The sequence below is a fragment of the Aulostomus chinensis genome, chromosome 15 (genome assembly GCF_037954235.1).
Source record: "Aulostomus chinensis isolate RoL2024-O1b breed Wild chromosome 15, RoL_Achi_v1.0, whole genome shotgun sequence".
Taxonomy (NCBI): Eukaryota; Metazoa; Chordata; class Actinopteri; order Syngnathiformes; family Aulostomidae; genus Aulostomus; species Aulostomus chinensis.
Genome location: NC_141334.1, coordinates 88,732 through 106,902, shown reverse-complemented (window position 1 = coordinate 106,902; position 18,171 = coordinate 88,732). Strand labels below are relative to the sequence as shown.

General features: G+C 47.0%; 3 protein-coding genes across 9 annotated transcripts; 1 reads left to right on the top strand and 2 right to left on the bottom strand.

Annotated features, from left to right (window-relative positions):
- Positions 1 to 966: 966 nt before the first annotated feature.
- Positions 967 to 5,594, bottom strand: LOC147248051 (uncharacterized). 3 transcript variants are annotated; one of them, XM_086226990.1, is made up of 7 exons: positions 5,252 to 5,594; positions 2,516 to 2,908; positions 2,290 to 2,394; positions 1,657 to 1,956; positions 1,447 to 1,584; positions 1,246 to 1,350; positions 967 to 1,108 (listed from the first exon to the last, which is right to left on the bottom strand). In XM_086226990.1, exons 1-7 carry the CDS (start codon positions 5,436 to 5,438, stop codon positions 1,044 to 1,046), a joined length of 1,293 nt encoding a protein of 430 aa, XP_086083116.1. In that variant the 5' UTR covers positions 5,439 to 5,594; the 3' UTR covers positions 967 to 1,043. The 3 variants fall into 3 exon arrangements, with proteins under 3 accessions (XP_086083116.1, XP_086083117.1, XP_086083118.1); XM_086226991.1 differs by lacking the exon at positions 2,516 to 2,908; XM_086226992.1 differs by lacking the exon at positions 2,516 to 2,908 and having other exon boundaries at positions 1,657 to 1,944.
- A 1,752-nt stretch (positions 5,595 to 7,346) lies between these two features.
- ttc1 (tetratricopeptide repeat domain 1) lies at positions 7,347 to 14,920 on the top strand. 4 transcript variants are annotated; one of them, XM_086226653.1, is made up of 9 exons: positions 7,347 to 7,634; positions 10,598 to 10,999; positions 11,071 to 11,131; positions 11,499 to 11,611; positions 13,287 to 13,316; positions 13,419 to 13,455; positions 13,535 to 13,683; positions 14,368 to 14,422; positions 14,628 to 14,919. In XM_086226653.1, the coding sequence occupies exons 2-9, from the start codon at positions 10,610 to 10,612 to the stop codon at positions 14,753 to 14,755; spliced, it is 963 nt and encodes a 320-aa protein (XP_086082779.1). In that variant the 5' UTR covers positions 7,347 to 7,634; positions 10,598 to 10,609; the 3' UTR covers positions 14,756 to 14,919. The 4 variants fall into 4 exon arrangements, with proteins under 4 accessions (XP_086082779.1, XP_086082778.1, XP_086082781.1 ...); XM_086226652.1 differs by having other exon boundaries at positions 7,348 to 7,634; positions 10,595 to 10,999; XM_086226654.1 differs by lacking the exon at positions 7,347 to 7,634 and adding an exon at positions 7,645 to 8,125 and having other exon boundaries at positions 10,595 to 10,999; positions 14,628 to 14,920.
- Positions 14,907 to 16,660, bottom strand: pfdn1 (prefoldin subunit 1). Of its 2 annotated transcripts, none has more exons than XM_086226656.1 (4): positions 16,518 to 16,660; positions 15,359 to 15,525; positions 15,117 to 15,201; positions 14,907 to 15,050 (listed from the first exon to the last, which is right to left on the bottom strand). In XM_086226656.1, the coding sequence occupies exons 1-4, from the start codon at positions 16,584 to 16,586 to the stop codon at positions 14,967 to 14,969; spliced, it is 405 nt and encodes a 134-aa protein (XP_086082782.1). In that variant the 5' UTR covers positions 16,587 to 16,660; the 3' UTR covers positions 14,907 to 14,966. The 2 variants fall into 2 exon arrangements, with proteins under 2 accessions (XP_086082782.1, XP_086082783.1); XM_086226657.1 differs by having other exon boundaries at positions 14,907 to 15,047.
- Positions 16,661 to 18,171: the final 1,511 nt, after the last annotated feature.

Here is an 18,171-nt window from a genome sequence, read left to right as displayed (position 1 = left end):
TGTTAAATATATTTATCGATAAATATGTTTATTGTTAATAAAGCTTTTCAAGCTTTAATTAGGAGTAAATGCTTTCTTGATCAGCCTTTTACTAATAACACCAGCAAACTAACCCTACCAGTGCTGCGGGTGCCCCACCCCACAGGAATCGGACTGTGGTGGTCGTGGCCCTGGTTCACCTCCAGCTAGCCTGGTTCACCTCCAGCTAGCCAAGCCGGGTCTAACATGATGTGGGGTGTCTTGGACAACTAAATGGTGAGCAGACCGTCTAATAATAGGCCGCCGTGCCAATCTTTGAATACCGTAATAATAATAATGGAGGATTTGTGTGATTTATTGTGAGCTCTTTTTTGTTTGTTTTCCAAGTTGGACCTGTTGAGAAACGAACTGCTACCTGTAGACTCTAAGTCCACCTGTGGTGATGTGGGCACTCACCTGTGCTGCTAAGAGGAGGCTAATAAGTGAATTATCGTCATAACGTTGATACCATGGATATGATTTGAAATGGAGGCTTGTAAGTCCCACATCATGGCAAGTGGGCATTTGTATGTTGTTTTCTGTCTAGGTTCCAGGACCTGAGCCCCTCTCTCACCCCTGAGCCCTCATATGTACTTAGCGTTCTGGCACCTTACGATTTACAAATTAAGCACTGGATGTAACCCGAACCTGGATGGAAGGGTGGACACCATTCCTGTTGTTACTGCCTTCTATTTTCCTTCAGTAACAACAGAATGACGTCCCAACAACACTTGAAATCAGGTTGTTGAATTCTTGACTGGGAGGAAGGAAGACGGAGGCTCGTTGTGTTGTCTCCTCCTCCTCAACGCTGCTGTGACCAGCTGACCCTCACCACTGCTGCTCATCAACAGCTGTCTTTCATTATTGGAACGTAAATCATGGTCATGTGATGATCATTGATCTGAACTTGAACCTGATTTTCCAAGGAATAAAAACAAGACAGTTGAGGCATAAAACATTTTTATTGCCAAGAAACTACGATCTGTTAAAAGAAGTTGACCTGAGACATGAGTTCTGGATTAGTTTCACACGTCCTCCCTGTCCACTGACAGCGGCTGCGGTTCCCTGGAACCAGCAGGATGGCAGGTAACTGAGGAGAGCAGACAGCTGTTAGCATGAGTGCATGTGTGTGTGTGAGTGGGGATGAGTGTGTGTGTGTGTGTGTGTGTGTGTGTGTGTGTGTGTGTGAGAGAGAGAGAGAGAGTGTGTCTGTATGCATTCATGCACCATAAATGGAATCTTCATCTTGCTCTTGCTTCTCTTCTTTGTCCTCTTTCCTTTTGTTGCCAAGGTGACCGTGCATCACCACATAAACGTTGTCCTCCATCAGCCCTGATCAGAGGACATGATTAGTCCCAGCTTTATTGACTGATTGAAAATATCAAGTTGTATCAGTTCGTGCAGACGGTCCCTGATTGACTGCTGTACCTGGAGTCCTCTTCCTCTGGCCTCTCCTATTCCTGAGGATGAGGAAGGCGATTATCATGAGAAACAGCAGCAGTGGAGAGCAGCGCAGCAGAGACAGCAGGCTGCTGCTGCTGCCGTTGCCACTGCTTTCGCTGTCACCTGCAGACAGTGATAAATTTAGATCTTTCAGATGATCGCTGCATCTTCTCTTCATGAGACATCTGGACTCACCATCCAGTTGCAACAAGAAGTCTCTCCTCAGCAGTCTCCTTCCGTCATTGTCAAATACCTCCAGGCTGTAGTTTCCTGCATCAGCAGATTGAACTTTGCTGAACTTCAGCGAGCCGTCACTCTGAAGCTCGCAGCGTCTGTGATGACATGTCGTTAAGTTTTTCTTCAGCGACAACACCAGGTGGCGATGTGTCCACCTGATGTCATGTTTGCCCTCCATCCCCGCCTCCTGCAAGCCAGAGGTCAGCTTTGTAGCCTCGCCACTGTGGACCAATACTGGGATGTGTTCTGCGGTAGAAGCTTGGGTCAAAGGTCACACACACAGGAAGTTCTGTTACCACAGAAACAGAACCCAAAAGTGCTCTATAACAGAAGATGATGCACTGGAATTTAACACACCCTGTCTCCTAAGGGGGCGTGGTCACTTCATCTCCCTTCCCACTTTGTTTGGAATTACTCAGTTTAAACTTGTAAACAAAGTTTTCATGTACAAATCACATGAAATGTCTTCATCTGGTTTTAAGTGGCAGCAATGACCCAGACAAACATGGCTGAGACAGAGATGGGGTTGATTTGTTGGAAGAGAAACATTCACATGTACTATCAGAACCAGGAGACCCACAACCCACTGACCGTCATTCCTCATCATCATCATCAGCCCAACCAGAGACAACAGGGCTGCCATTTGAAGTCCACTCTTACGTCTTTGCTGGCTCCGCCTCTCAATTTTCAGTCGCTCTGAGGAGGAAACACAATAGTCAGAGAGTACGTTCAAAAACGTCCTCCTTCTCTTCTTAGTATAAACAAACCCTAGACCCTGATGGAAAAGGTCACAGGGTCAAGGAGAAGAGGACGAAACTCTTGTTGAGCAACATCACGGCCATCGAACCGTAGCCGTGTGCTAGCAGGTGGTCAGAGATCAACACGTCTATAATCTTCATGTATGTAGCAAACATGTGCAGCAGCAGGAGGCTCCAGCGGCTCCAGACAGCCTCGACATTCATGATGACTGACACCACCGACACGCCGCCGTCCAGCAGCCGTCCTCCTAACAGCTGATTGGTTCCTGGTTGTTGTTGATGTGATGATGTCAGCACCAGAGAGGCTGCTGAAGTCCTTCCACACGCGTCCATGCCAGCAGCAGAACTACAACTGTAGCTGTCAACCCTCCAGAGGAAAGTCTGCTCCACCTGGAGCTGCTGGAGAGGAAACCATGGTGGTTCTGGTTCTGGCTTCAGTTCTGGTCCAATCTCTGATGAACAGAACCCAGAGTCACCTTTGCTAGAACAGCAATCATTGAGGTTTGTGGGAGCTGTTCTTTTTTGTTGTTGTTCTGAAGCAGTTTTACTCTGCAAAGGAGGAACCTGATCAACTCCTCCTGTCACCATCTGTGTTTAACTTTATTAGGAATGGTGTTGGTTCATTGGTGAAGCTACTGGACTGAGGACAAGAGTGGATAGAGACAGAGAACAGGGACAGGACAGGGAAGACAGGGGGGGGGACAAAAACAAGAACAAAAATAGCAGAAAAAAACAAACAAACAAAGAAAAAGTAACAACAACAACAGAGAGGAGAAAAGAAAAAAAAAGGGAAAAACATTGCTAGCAGAATTTCCAGTGCAGGGTTACCATTTGGTTTAATATAATTTTTAGATAAATGTCTGAGTGTGTGATGATGGGTCAGTTGTGCGCCGCATGAGTGTTTGTGTGTGTATGCGCGCGTGTGTATGTGTGTGTGTATGTGTGTGTGCTACGGTTTGTCTTAGATACTGTGGGTAGCTGGCTGAAGCTGATGTGGGGGGGCCAGGACATTGCACCCCCAGTCCAGGATAGCAGGTAGGTCAGGACCAGGCCACCAGAGCACCCAGAAACCCCCAGGACACAGGGACCCCAGGCCACCCCTCCCCCAGGAAACAGCCACAGGTCCAACCCATGACAGGACCCATAGGAAAGTATAGGAGCAGGAACCCCCACCCGGAAGCAACCCACAGAGAGACGGGGCAGAGAGGACCCCGGTCCTGCGGGACCCCCCCCCCCCCCCCCCCACAGCATGAGCAGAGCAATCGACTTCAAAATCCTTCTGCTGACTCATCAGGCTCTCAATGATGAAGCTCCATCCTCTCTGAAAGAACTCATTAGTCCCTCCTGTCCCACCAGAGCACTCCGCTCCCAGAATGCAGGTCTGTTAGTGACTCCCAGTATCAATAAAACAGACTGGGAGGTAGAGCCTTCAGGTACCAGTTCCTCTACTGTGGAACCAGCATCTCTCCATGGGTCAGAGAGGCAGACACTCTGACTACTTTTAAGTCCAGGCTCAAGACCTTCCTCTATGACAGAGCCTTCAGTCAGGACTGGTTCAGGTAGCTCTGAACCATTGATAGCTATGCTGCTACAGGCTGAGACTGCTGGGGGACACATCAGGTTACATGGAGCCCTCCCCTCCTCTCCTCTCCTCTCCTCTCCTCTCCTCCCCTCCCCTCTCCTCCTGTCCTGTCCTCTCCTCTCCCCTCCCCTCTTCTCTCCTCTCCTCTCCCCTCCCCTCCTCTCCTCCTTGGTGTCTCTCAGTCTCTCTGTTTCCTCAGATCCACCAGAGCTCCAAACGCCGCCTGCATCGCCCCCCCCCCCTTTTACCCCCTACTATTACACCAGCCTGCGCTCCCCTCCCATGAACCAGTCTACCATCCAGTCCCCCATCAAGCTGGCTTGCTCTCCCTGCCTCCCCTCCCATGAACCAGTCTACCATCCAGTCCCCCATCAAGCTGGCTTGCTCTCCCTGCCTCCCCTTCCAGAAGCTTCCTTCTTCAACTGTTATTAACATTTCCATGTTTCCTCCATTCTGTGTTATAAACTGTTTTCTTGTCTGTACCAACATCTCCTGCACGTCTGTCCCTCCTGGTGAGGGATCCTCCTCCCCTCCTCACCCTGAGGTTTCTCCCATTTTTCCCTGTTCAAGGTTTTCTATGGAGTTTCTCCTCAGTCGATGTGAGGCTCTGAGGGCAGAGGATGTTGTTATGATGCCATGAAGCCTGGAGACAAACTGGTGGGGAAAACAGGCCACAAAGAAAACTGCCTCGCCTTCCTAGTTGCAACATCAGCATGTTGACAGTACTAGTATCAGTACAAGTACTTAGATGCTGATATCCTGCTGAAGTCGATGCTTCAGGAGCTGGTAGAAGTTATTACTGGCCGCTAGTGTGCTGTTCTTGTTGTGTCTCTTAACTCTCCCATCCTCCGTCCCTCTCACACTCTCTGTCCCCGTCTATCTGCTTCTCTGCATCTGTCCAACTGCCACATACAAGAATTAGGACGTTGCTGCACCTCCATGTTGCTGATGGTCTCTTGTGCTGGCTCTGCCCCTTCTATGTGAACGCTGGCTTGATTCATTGCATTGAGAACCACCGTCGTGGTACCACTGATTCCTGATCGCAGTTGTTGGGGGTTCTTTTTCTGTTTCTGGTACAGACAAGAACCCCCATCTCTTTTTTCTTCCAACTTATATTACTTTGTAATCTCTTTAATCAAATACAGAGTTCTGACTCTGGCCCAGAACCCAGAATGTCCTGGTAAGATTCTGACTTCGTGACAATTCACCTTACCTGTCAGGGTCTCGTCCTCTTCAGCTGCTGAGACAGAAAGTCTGACAGACAATAGAGACCCGCAACAGGAAGCAAGCTGCAATGACACCTCAGCCTCTTCTACTTTCACATCCACCAGCTTCTCAAAACAAGACCCAGGGCCTCTTGCAGGGGCGTAACAGCGGTGGCAGCAGCAGTTAACCAACATGGAGCATCAGCACTGCTGCCATGCATCACAAAGGGACAGCAGAGACTCCTGGGAGTATGCAGGAATTACCCCCTTATTACCCCCTTCACTCAAACTGCTGGTCCTTCCACACGTGCTCCATCAAGGGCATGTAGGAGTTCTGCATCTGTCAGGGGTTCCAGCTGCTCAACTGAGGACAGGAAGGCGCTCAGAGGGTTGTCACCCAGGCTGCCCCCCCCCCCCCCACACACACACACACACCTCAGGACCAGGAAGCACAAACAAACAGATAAGAGAGGAGTTTTACAGAACACTCCAGAACCAGAATCCACAGGTGCAAGAGTTGATTGTGAATGATTGAAGGAGGGAGGTGCTGGACCTGCTCTACTTGGAAAGAGTCAGCAGAGAACTTTGGTTGGGGTTTGGTGTCACACTAATAAAACTGACTTGACTTGTGACTGATTACGACCAAAGATCCTGCTTTTTGGCATCTGAAGCGAGACCAGAGCAGAGACAGGAGCATTCACCGAATGTCTAATAGGTCGACGGGCTCTGGCGTTATCCAGGCCGTGGCCATGAGTAAAAAGGAAGACATTTCTACAGAAGTGCCAAAGTGACTCAGAAATGGCCGTGAAGCAGTACGACATCTGTGATAGCATCTTTTAAATCTTTTAGAACAGATAAGTAAACTTAAGATAAGATACGATAACCCTTTATTCGTCCCACAGTGGGGAAATTGTCACTGTTACAGCAGCAGAAACAGAGAAGCATCAGCAGAAAAAGTACAGAGCAATAAATAGCAGAAACTACAATAAACTACAGTAAAAAACTATATTACACTATCATAACTACAAACAACTACAATGAATATTAGCAGCATAAGTGATGGCTATTGCACAGCAAAGTGTTAAATATTGCACACAAGATTGTCCTGGGTCGGGAAGGGGAGGTTACTGGGAGCAGTGCTTGTTGTACAGTCTTGAAAAATATGCTAATATTCAGCAACGTGTATTTTCTTAGCCCCAACTTTTGAATTCAGCTTTCAAATTACTTGACAAATAAATTATATCCTGAAAAAAGTGGAGCGCCCTCACATGGACAGATGTGTTACTGCAACCAGTTCAGAAATGGGAAGTAATTCAAGTGCCTATCTCCTCTTTAGACATTCTGTGGCACCGTCCTTACCATCGTCCATCGTCATCTTCCGCTTATTTCTTACTAGAAAGGGTCACGGGGGGTGGAGCCTATCCCAGCATCATCGGGCAAGAGGCGGGGTTCACCTTGGACAGGTGGCCAGTCCATCGCAGGGCCAACACACAGAGACGAACAACCATTCACACCTACGGTCAATTTAGAGAATCAATCAGCCTCGTCCCCAAATGATGTCTTTGGACTGTGGGAGGAAGCTGGAGTACCAGAGAGAACCCAGCAGGAACAGGGAGAACATGGAGACTCACACAGAAAGATCCCGTTCCCGAACCGGGACTTGAACCCAAAACCTTCTTGCTGTGAGGCCACAGTGCTGACCACTGCACCACCGTGCAGCCCCATCCTTACCAACTAAAAATAAAATATGTTTGACATGATTACAGTGTTGTGGAGGCAAGAAAGATAAGGAAGCGATATGTATCTCATCAATCCCTCATAAAGCTGAAGAGGTCACTTTTAAAATAGGAATGACTTTTATCCGTCGAGCCACTTCTTACATAGATTTAATTAGGACAACAACTCGTGTGGATTTTGTGAGAGTGACATTGAAACGGTGGAACATGTTTTCTTTGATTGTGTGCATCTTCCTGAACCTTGGTTCTCCTTACAGAGCCGTTATTAACCAGACGAATTAGGCTCCGCCCTTTGACCTGGATGTCTGTTAAAGTGGGAGTTCAATTAAAGGAGAAGAACTTGGACGCCCAAAGAGGATTTTCTTTAATGGACATTTTGCTCCGCCAAGAAGGAGACCGCACAGTGCTGTTTTCTTTCTTTTCTCCTGTTTCTCTATTATTCTTGTTTTTTTTCTTTTATTTCTAGCAGCTGCTTCAACATCTCCTAGGTTTAAATGGGAAAATGCGCCATAATCACCTCTATTTTAAATAACTTGAAAAAGTTAAAAAAAATAAAATAAAAAACAACAACTCTCTGGCACCGGCTCGCTTGCAAAACAAATGACCCGGAAGTGATATCCTCGCGAATCCTCGGTCGGCAAACTGGTGTTAGCAGGTGAGCCGACAAATCCTCTTTTTTCACTATTTGTAACAAATTGATTCTGGGTGAAGCAGATAGACGTTCGGAGTCACGTTGGTTTGCGACGTCGCAGATGGTTGACAATAAGTTTTTACTCCGCCAATGTCAGTTAGCTTAGCTGCTAGCTGTAAGCTGCTCCCAAAAAATTCTAGACAGGTTTAAATGTGTACATTCAGACATTCTCCGATTCCAAACTCACTGCATATCAGCGGGCGGCTTGCAAACATGAACTTTCCAGAAGCTGTTTTTAATTCGGGAAAAACGGCTGTGTTTTCTTATTTTTGTTTTGATACAGAACTGCTTAGTACACTCAGGAGGGTGGGGTTAGCACCGTAGTTAGCACCGTAGTTAGCATCATGATACTGTCTACGGACCAACACCAACAGCGCGCTAGTATGACGCTCCCACACATAACGGAAAAGGAACAACATGTAACACACCGGGACCAACAATCTGGACCAGATCAGGTTTGAGGGGACATGCTGCACGTGACGTGATCTTGGTAGCTTCGTTACAGCTTGAAAATAATAATAATATTCCTAACTCTAAGTAAATAAAGACAAAAACAGCAGAATGTGTTAATTCTGATGCATTAAATGTGCGCTTGTGCTTTTGGGTGGAGGAATCAGCTCTGAAGGGTTTCTACAAAGAGGGACCAGCCGTTCTGGAAGCAGTCCGCATGTTTTCTCAGAGGCTGTTCAGTTCTCCAGGTTCTAGTCATCTCTAGTCCAGAGAGGTGAACTAGGAAGCAGGTTCCTCCTAGCCAGGCTTTCCTTCAAACCCTGAACTCCCAGTCAGAGGTCACTGGTATCAGGACGATGGGTGGGATCTCTCTCTGTCAATCAAGGCTTCTGCTTCAGGCTCTGTGGCATCCCCATAAGAAGGGGTGTGTAACGCGTCATGTGACTCTTAGGAAACCAACGGATCGCGTGCCGCCTCCTTTAGTCCAGAAGAACAAGTGAGTATGATGGAGGTCAGGAACATCAAACAATTATGACAGCAAAAAAGCAGCACAGCTGCTGCCAAGGAGGGGAGAGAGGAATGCTGGGAGAAGAGCAGCGATGGCGTCAGGTCGTCAGTTTCTGATGTACTTGACCTGTGAGTGCTGGCGCCCCCTTCAGGAACCCTCTGAAGGAACCAGATTCATCAGCTCATCCACACGCAGGTGTTGGTCTCACTGCTTGAGTGAAAAGGTGGCGTTTTTTTAGAGCCGATTTACTCTCAGCCTAACTCTTTTATGGCTGATTTACTCTCAGCCTAACTCTTTTATGGCCGATTTACTCTCAGCCTAACTCTTTTATGGCTGATTTACTCTCAGCCTAACTCTTTTATGGCTGATTTACTCTCAGCCTAACTCTTTTATGGCTGATTTACTCTCAGCCTAACTCTTTTATGGCTGATTTACTCTCAGCCTAACTCTTTTATGGCTGATTTACTCTCAGCCTAACTCTTTTATGGCTGATTTACTCTCAGCCTAACTCTTTTATGGCTGATTTACTCTCAGCCTAACTCTTTTATAGCCGATTTACTCTCAGCTTAACTCTTTTATGGCTGATTTACTCTCAGCCTAACTCTTTTATGGCTGATTTACTCTCAGCCTAACTCTTTTATGGCCGATTTACTCTCAGCCTAACTCTTTTATGGCTGATTTACTCTCAGCTTAACTCTTTTATGGCTGATTTACTCTCAGCCTAACTCTTTTATGGCTGATTTACTCTCAGCCTAACTCTTTTATGGCTGATTTACTCTCAGCCTAACTCTTTTATAGCCGATTTACTCTCAGCCTAACTCTTTTATGGCTGATTTACTCTCAGCCTAACTCTTTTATGGCTGATTTACTCTCAGCCTAACTCTTTTATGGCCGATTTACTCTAACCCTCGGAACATAACCTGCTCCGGACCAGGTTAGGTTTACCGCATCAGTTGCCACGGTGATCAAGTCAGGTTAAAAGAGAGCCACCTTTGTGACACTGACAACCCCGGCTTCTGTCTCAACACATCTCACTTCCTAGTGCACCCCTCTGGACTGTTGTGGAGACTTTGGTTCCTTCTCTCCAGTTGAGTTCAAGTCTTTTTAGCTACATCAGTATAAATGATTTTAGATGTTTGGGTTAATGAAACATGATGTGGAAGCGACAGGGAACCTGAGGATATGTACAGGTTTGACCTCTGACCACAACTGTTGCACTTGTGGGCGGAGCCAGAGGGCATGGAAGTTGTGTCCGGTGCAGTTAGACCATGTGGACATGTATTACTCTTGCTGGAGCCCCAGTGGTACAGGTGAGGGTACTTGAAGTACTTTGTACTTGAGTAGTTGGACTTTGGATTTACATGTTGTGCTAAATGACAGCTTCAAGTAAGGTGGTCATACCTGCAGTCCTTTTTCCTGCTGGATTGATAATGATTAGTCCTCTGAAGCCAGTACTTTGTATCGTTAAGATGTGCATGTGGCAGCGGTCTGCTATATTGTACTGTTTTGTGTGTGGTTGAAGGTCATGAGCGAGTATCCTCAGTTATTCTCTCAACCCATGTTGACCAAAAAACACAAATTAACTCAAGAAAAAGTGTCCTGATAATGTCTGACGAGTGACGATTTCACTTGTTCACACTTTGTCACAATTTTTCTTGAACAACTGTCTGACTTTGTATCCAGGCTCTGTGGGTGTTCTGGTTTAATTAATATGGGTTACTATAATCTGTTGATTCTCTTCTGTGACAGTGTAGACGTGACTGAAGATTTAAACTTGTGAATATATATATATATATATGAACCAAATATAATAACGAATATATAAATTCAGCTTTTAAAGGGTTTTTTGTTAACTGAGTCATCAAGCATTGTGGAAATATTAACTATACACACCATAAGTCTGAAGGACCTCTGGGGTTCCCCGGGCCTTATGTTGAGAACCTTTAACCACCACTGTGGTCCTCAGTAGATCAAATTCAACATGAGCAACGTGCAGACACGGCGAGACGAGGGGGAGGAGGAGGACAACGACGACAACGCCGAAGATGTCAAGGACAACTTCTATGACTGCCAGGAGACTCTGGAGCCATCAGGTGTGGACAGAGAGACGCGGCCTGCTGGTGGATGCTCACACAGACTGACGGACACGACACGGAACACGGACAGCAAGATAGGACAGCAACTGGGGGACACACAAGGTGATGGGTTGCGGGATGAGTGGACACTGGAGGACAGGACACAGAATGGGGGGAGGCAGGATGAGGCAATGGGGGGTGACACTGATGCTGTCATAAAGGCGGACGTTGGTGTTGAGTTTGATGACGACTATCTGAGGGAGGAGCAGAAGGAGCTGACAGAGGATGAGAAGGAGGTAACGCCTCACCTGTTCACGGCACCCCCCTGGAGCAATCTGAACACTGACTTCTGTCCTTCTTCTTTCAGAGTCGACGGCAGCAAAGTTTAACGTTGAAGGAAAAAGGAAACCATCAGTTTAAAGCTGGAGGTGAGTTTGTTGGGTCGCGCTGTAGGAGGCGGGTGTGGACGTGACGGTCTGCTGTTTGCTGGCGTCTGTTCACCAGCAGTGAGGTATTATTGTAGCAAGATGTTTATTTGTCCACTTTTTTCACCCAAGTCACCATGAAAAGCTTTCCTGGTGGTTTCTCCTCCTGACACATACCCTCATAATCTAACCCTAACCCACAAGGAACCAGTCCAGCTGCACCAGTGTTGCTAGCCAAGGCCCTAGGCTGCTACGCATGGGGGTCTCCGAAACTAAAAAACACAATGAAAAAAAATGTAATTGTTATGGGTTGAATTTTTATTCTGTTCATGTGATTAAGACAATGTTTGCTCTCATGTATGTTCTTCAGGCTGGTTGGAGGCAGAGCAAAGCTACACTGAGGCCTTGGTGTTGTGTCCGGTGTGTTTCCAGAGAGAACGAGCTGTGCTTTTCTCCAACAGAGCTGCTGCAAGACTGCACCTGGTAATAGTCATATGCTAACGTGGTAAAGGCAGCACTCCTGTCACTCCTATACTATGCTGATATTTGGTCACAGCAACATGCTAGCATGTTAACATCCTGAAACAGCAACATGCTCCCATCAAGTCATGGCAACATGCTAACAATGTTAATTCCTGTAACAGTAACATGCTAACATCTGAGAATATTGAGCTAACAGTGTGCTAACTCCTGTAATACTAACACTCCAAGAACCCATTAAATCCTGTACCACCTACAGGGTAACAAGATGTTTACTCCTGTAACAGCAGCATGCTAAGGCACGAACACCAGAAATAGGAAACATACCAAGGCAGTAACCCCTGGTAACAGCAATATGCCAATAACATGCTAGCAACCTGGTGTCATGCTACGACTGACGCTTGCGACGTGTTTACACTGTGAGACATGCTACCCTAGTACTTCTGGCTAGCCTCATGCTAACCATGGGTTACGCTGCATTCCACATCTAAAAGGCTCCGCCGAGCTCAAGATCACTTACGTGAAATCCAACTCCGGGCGGGGGGGTGGAGTTCGCACAACTAACTTCATAAATGTTTGGCTTTATCTGGTTAAACAACTCAAAAGTTCATAGTCACTGTTTTGAGCCAATTGATTTGTGATTGACGTGTCTTTGCTTCCTTCTCTGACCTCTTTGTGTGTGTGTGTGTGTGTGTGTGTGTGTGTGTGTGTGTGTGTGTGTGTGTGTGTGTGTGTGTGTGTGTGTCCGGCTCTCACACCACAACACGTCAATCATCAGTTTTCTCTATTGGAATTCTGTTTGATTGATCAATTGATTCAAATTTACAGTTCAGGACAATGTGTATGTATGAAAATCGATTTGTTATTATTTAATTTACATGAGAACGTCAAAAGCGGAACTAATGCGCCCCAACGCTCTACACAGGTAAGTTAGCAGGGCGCACCCATGTGGTAGATTCAGAAACATGGCAGCAACGTATGGAGAGAGATTTGTGTCAGGATTACATGAGAAGAGAAAGAATTGAGAGCAGAAAAAAATTGGTGATTAAAACTATTCACACTGAATAAAAAAAGGTTCGAGAGCAACTATTGACAAGGCGATCAAAAAAAGTTTATTAATGTGTGATTAAAAATATATTGCCCGCTAATTCAAAAGTTCTCTCTCAAAACCGAAGTCTTTGCTCTTGTTTTTTTTCTTTGCTCGCCATTGGGTGGAATCCTGTGGGCGGGACCCTGTCCCTGTTGGTCAGTCTGGGATAGATTGACAGCTGGGTGAGGAGTTTCTCACGGGAACTACGGAGAGAGAGATAGAATGAACCGCAGCACAGTCGGCCGAGGCTTTGTCTGATTGTTGAGTCAGCGGGGTTTCTGATGAGTGGCACTGCCGAGAGGAGAACAGGAGGACCAGGAGAACGAGTGTTGCTCGCAGTGGGCAAACTCCATCCATCCATCCATCCATTCCTCCATCCATCATCCATCCATTCCTTTATCATCCATCCGTCCATTACTTTTGTACATTTAATAAACTTTTTTTGATCGTCTTGTCAGTTGTTGCTCTCAAATCTTTTTTTTGTCCTCAGAGAAAAGTTTTGCTCTCAACTTTTTTCCACACTAAATTTTTTTCTGCTCTCAATTTTTTTTCCTTCTTGTAAAGACTGACACAAATCTCTCTTCATAGCAACAGGGGGATGCCGGAGCTTCTACCAAAGTAAGGTGTTGCTTCATCTGTTACATGGACTTGGTAAAGCTAGCCTCAGGTCACCACCCAATGCTAGAACATCCCAAAAGTAACCCTGCCCATCTTCCTCAGGACCGAAAGGATCAGGCGATCTTGGACTGCTCCAGAGGTGAGTGATGACATCATTTTACACTTGATTGCTTGAATATTAATCAGTTGTCGATTTACCAATTATCTGGTCACACTAGCAATAGAGCTGAATCCAGATTACGTTCGGGCACTGCTGAGGAGGGCGGAGCTTTACGAGCAGACTGAGAAGCTGGATGAAGCTCTAGAGGACTACAGGAAAGTTCTGGAACGAGACCCAAACCAAACCAGTGCCAGGCAGGCCTGCGTGGTGAGTGAAGGGACAGCTGGAACATGTCTGTTTTTGACCAATACTGACAAGCGCCGGTGTGAGAGGAAAGAACCAGCAGGTGATGTCATTAGTTCCTGGGCAGGACCTGCAGATCTAGACAAAGTGGCCATGCGCATCACCGTGTTGTCAGGAAGGTCCCACGAGATTAGGGTGGTCTGTCTTAGGCCTGTCTAGCTTGAACACAACGTCCCATTTTCCACCAGTACCTAAATTCTACATGTTTGTGTTGCCACCTCCATCTGAAGGTGATGGATCTCGTCACGACTCCTGCTCTCCTCATCGGCGGGCGTAGCTTCGCTTCACACCATTGTCCTTCACCTTTCTTCTGTGCTGCAGTCCCTCTTCCTGCAGCTCTCTAGTGTTATGCCTCGATTGTGCTGGAGGTGACACGAACCTTTGAGAGGGAGAATTGCCCTGTCATTATGAAGACCTGTGGCTTTGTCTCTCCTCTTCCTCGCTGCAGCGGTTCTTATTGGTGTTGGGGGCTTCAGCTGATGAGGGTCCTATGACAAGCAGTAGCCTGGAGACTATGTCCTCTTGATGAAGTTGATTTTCATGTGGACACAAACTTTTTTTTTTTTCGAAACTATGATGTCAAACTGTCCAGCAAGGTTCAGGTGTCTGAGCACAAACGCCAGTCAGATAATGTCACCTGTCTTTCAGAGGTTACCGTCGCAGATCCAGGAGAGAAACGAGAAGCTGAAGGAGGAGATGCTGAGTACGTACAGCACCTGAACAGCTCCTGTCATGCCAGCCAGAAATAACTGCACATCAAGTCCTCGCTAAGCTTAACTACTATTGGAATGAGCCATGTTTGCTTTAAATCTAACGAATTTTGCAAGATACACTAAGGATTTACAAAATAAAAGATCAATGAAAGCCAGGACAACAGACAGTGCTGTGACCTCTGACCTCTGCTGTAGGTAAACTGAAGGACTTGGGCAACACGATCCTGAGACCCTTTGGACTTTCCACCAACAACTTTCAGGTGACACAGGACACTGCCTCGGGTTCCTACTCCATCAACTTTGTCCAGAACAACAACAGATGACATTACTGACGGCGGTGATGACATCACATCCAGTGTAGCAACATGTCGATGAACCTGCAAGTGTTTACACATAAAAACGGATGGATTTCTTTGACTCTGATTCTCCTCCGTGTGATGAACTGATCAATAAAAGGTGCCAACTCACCACCACCAGAGTCCGAACACTTTATTATGAACAGCAAACACACATTGATCACTGATAACAGATCAATCACTGGGCTCTCCTGGACAGCAGCATCTCTCGGATGTTGTCTTCTGCTTCTTTCACGCTACGTTCAAGGTAGACCTTCTTCTGCTGGAAGAAAACGCACAAAATCAGCTTTACGGTATCAAACAATAGCTAGTCAGAGCGTGTTGGTACCTCAAGTTCCTTGATTTTCTCGTCCGCTGTTTTCTGTTTGTCCATCAGCTGATTATTTATCTCCTCCTTCGACTGCAGGATGAACCTGAAACACATCGTCATGGTTTCTGTAGGCTCTGGCTATTTACGGTGTAGGAGCCTGGCCAGCGTGCACAGGTAACTTCTGTCTCAAACTTAGTTCTTCGCTGGTCACCTGACTACTACTTGAGACAAACATCCTGATGGTTGTCAGGGAGACTCACATGCGTCCAACGCCTTCATACAGTCGTGTGTTGTCAGGCAGTGAGCTGATCTCGGTGTGAGTTAGCTTAGCGTGTTTCTGAACACGTGTCAGCTGATCAATCTGCAGATCGGCCAGTTTCACCTTCTGCTGTGTGTCGATCATCTTCACCTGCAGCTCTGAAAAGGCCTGAGGGTGAAAGGTCACATGTTAAGGAGCAGAGGGAAGTCCCACTCTGGCCAGACATGAGGTGATGTGGGTTTCATCTGCTTTGATGTGTCGACCAACATTGCCCTCATTTTCACATCCTGTTTCCCGTCATAGTCCCGCCCACCTGCGTTGAAAGCAGAGGAGGGGGAGGAGCCACAGTTGTGTCCTGGAATCAAGCACTCATGATGCTACTAAATGTAGACGATAGTAGTATTATGTAGTAGTATACTGTCATGCCAGGAGCCGGTAGTTTGTGGTGTAAACTGGACTTGAAGTAGCGGCTTCCGATCCGTCGCAGACCAGGCAACAAAACTCCGTTCCTTCAAATGAGCTCATGGTGATGGAGCCAACAACACATCATCCATCTTGACTGCAATAATTCACACAAAAGTCTAATTGTGATTCCTCTGATGGACGCTGCGATTATGAGATGGAGAGAGAGACGGACAGTAAAGACATGAGGGAGGAAGAGACGGAGGACAGAAACGGAATGATATAAAAGAACTACAAGAGTGAGGGGCGGCGCGGTGGTGCAGTGCTCAGCACTGGCTGCTGGGATAGGCTCCACCCCTAACAGGAATAAGCGGAAGACGATGGATGGATGGATGGGAGAGGGAAGGAGGGAGACGAGCAGTGAGACGGACAGGCGATTGACATGAACGACATGGAAGAAGCCGCAGTGCTTGTTAAAGGCACCAACAGCGCATGCGCCACGGGTGGCCATACGTGTGGGTTTTTTTGCGTTAATCCGTGAATGGTCGAAACAGTTGACTCGCATCTTTTTTTAATCTCAGTTATTTACGGCCCTTCGTTTGTGTCGGGTGCATGTGTTGAGATTAGCTCATCATGCTAACATTTAACGGAAAGGCTCTCGAGTGTGACGTCAGAACACGACAGGGCACACATGGCGGTAACGTGACAGCAGGTGATATCGGGCTCGCGGATCCAAAGGCGATGAAAACATGTTTTACCTTCTTGAGCTCCAAGTCGACGGGCGCCGCCATCTTCTCTGCTACAGGCGCTACACAAGCACTGCGCATGTGCAAGGATGAGGAAGTGGAAGTGGTCCTCTGACTACTTCTGCTACGATTCCTCGCACGCAGCTACGTGACTGACCTCCACAGGTTCCAACAGATACAGAAAATAAAGTGGATTTTGTAACAAAATACAAAAATAAAGAGTCTTGATGTGCCGAAATACGACTAGGCCTCCTTACCCACGAACATTTAAATATAATAGGATTTAGTCGTTTTGTGTGATACTTGGTAAAAAAAAATATGAATAAAAGTTTGATATTTTTCTTGAACACAAGGCTGTAAGGCATCTCGGTTGTCATGGTGATAGTGAACCAACAGCACCAGATGGTTTTTGATGAAGGTGACGATGAAGCTACTGCTGTTGTCAGACTGTCAGGCTCCACCCCGGCAGCACCGGCTGCCATTTAGACCATCTGAGCTGTCCGGAGCCAAAACTCTGATCCAGTTGATTTGTAAAACTGTTAAGCTCCAGACAGGAAGTCAAATATTGGTGATGTTTCATCTTAGAGGCTTTTCCTCCCAGCTCATTATGGATCCACATCATCAGCTTCATTATTGCTACTATTATTACGTCCTGAGTAAAACTTCCACTTGATTGTGGTGCTACAGGCCTTGTAAAGTTTAAAACCTTGAAAAGTGCACAACAAATTAGTCATCAGGGATTTTTAATTTCCCTCCTCGTTCTCTTCCTCCCTAAAATGCCTGATCACATATTTGTGAGCCTGCGGCACCGGCACCAGAGTTAAACTTGCTAAAGGAACCAGTGTGTGGGGAAATGTTGAGTTCAGCTCATCTCTGGACGATGGATACACCGGAGCATCTTCCTGCCAGGAGAGGAGACGATGCCGTCCCACAATTCCTTGCTGCAGCAGCTCTGACAGTGACGCCCCACTCAGCTGTTCACCACAACAAACAATCAACATCATCATCAGATATACTTGAGCCTCCAGGGAGGATTTGTTCCTCCTTTACTCCCACAAACCTCCATGATTGCTGTTCTAGCAAAGAGGAATCTGGGTTCTGTTCATCAGAGATTGGCAACAGAGAGGCGTGACCACGGCAGCCAGAGGATGCAGACGCTGTCTAACCTGTCAGTTATTCAGGTGTCAATCATTCCCTGCAGTAAGTACATGATTAACAGGAGGAGAGCTGACAGTGGGCGGCGCGGTGGAGCAGTGGTCCTCACTGTGGCCCCCATCAAGAAGGTTGTGGGTGGAGCCCCGGCTGCAGCACGGGGTCTTTCTGGGTGAGTCTCCATGTTCTCCCTGTTCCTGCTGGGTTCTCTCTGGTACTCCAGCTTCCTCCACAGTCCAAAGACATCAAGAGGGACCAGGTTAATCCAGACTCTAAATTGACCGTAGGCGTGGCTGGGAGAGCCAATGGTTGTCTGTCTCTATGTGTTGGCCCTGCCATGGACTGGTGACCTGTCCAGGGGGAAGGCTGCTGGGATAGGCTCCACCCCCACCACCCTGAACAGGAGGAGAGGGGGAACATGGAGGGATGATGGAGGGATGATGATGGATGGAAGATGGATGGGTGGATGAATGGATGGAGGGATGGATGGAGGGATGGATGGGCTGACCGCGGC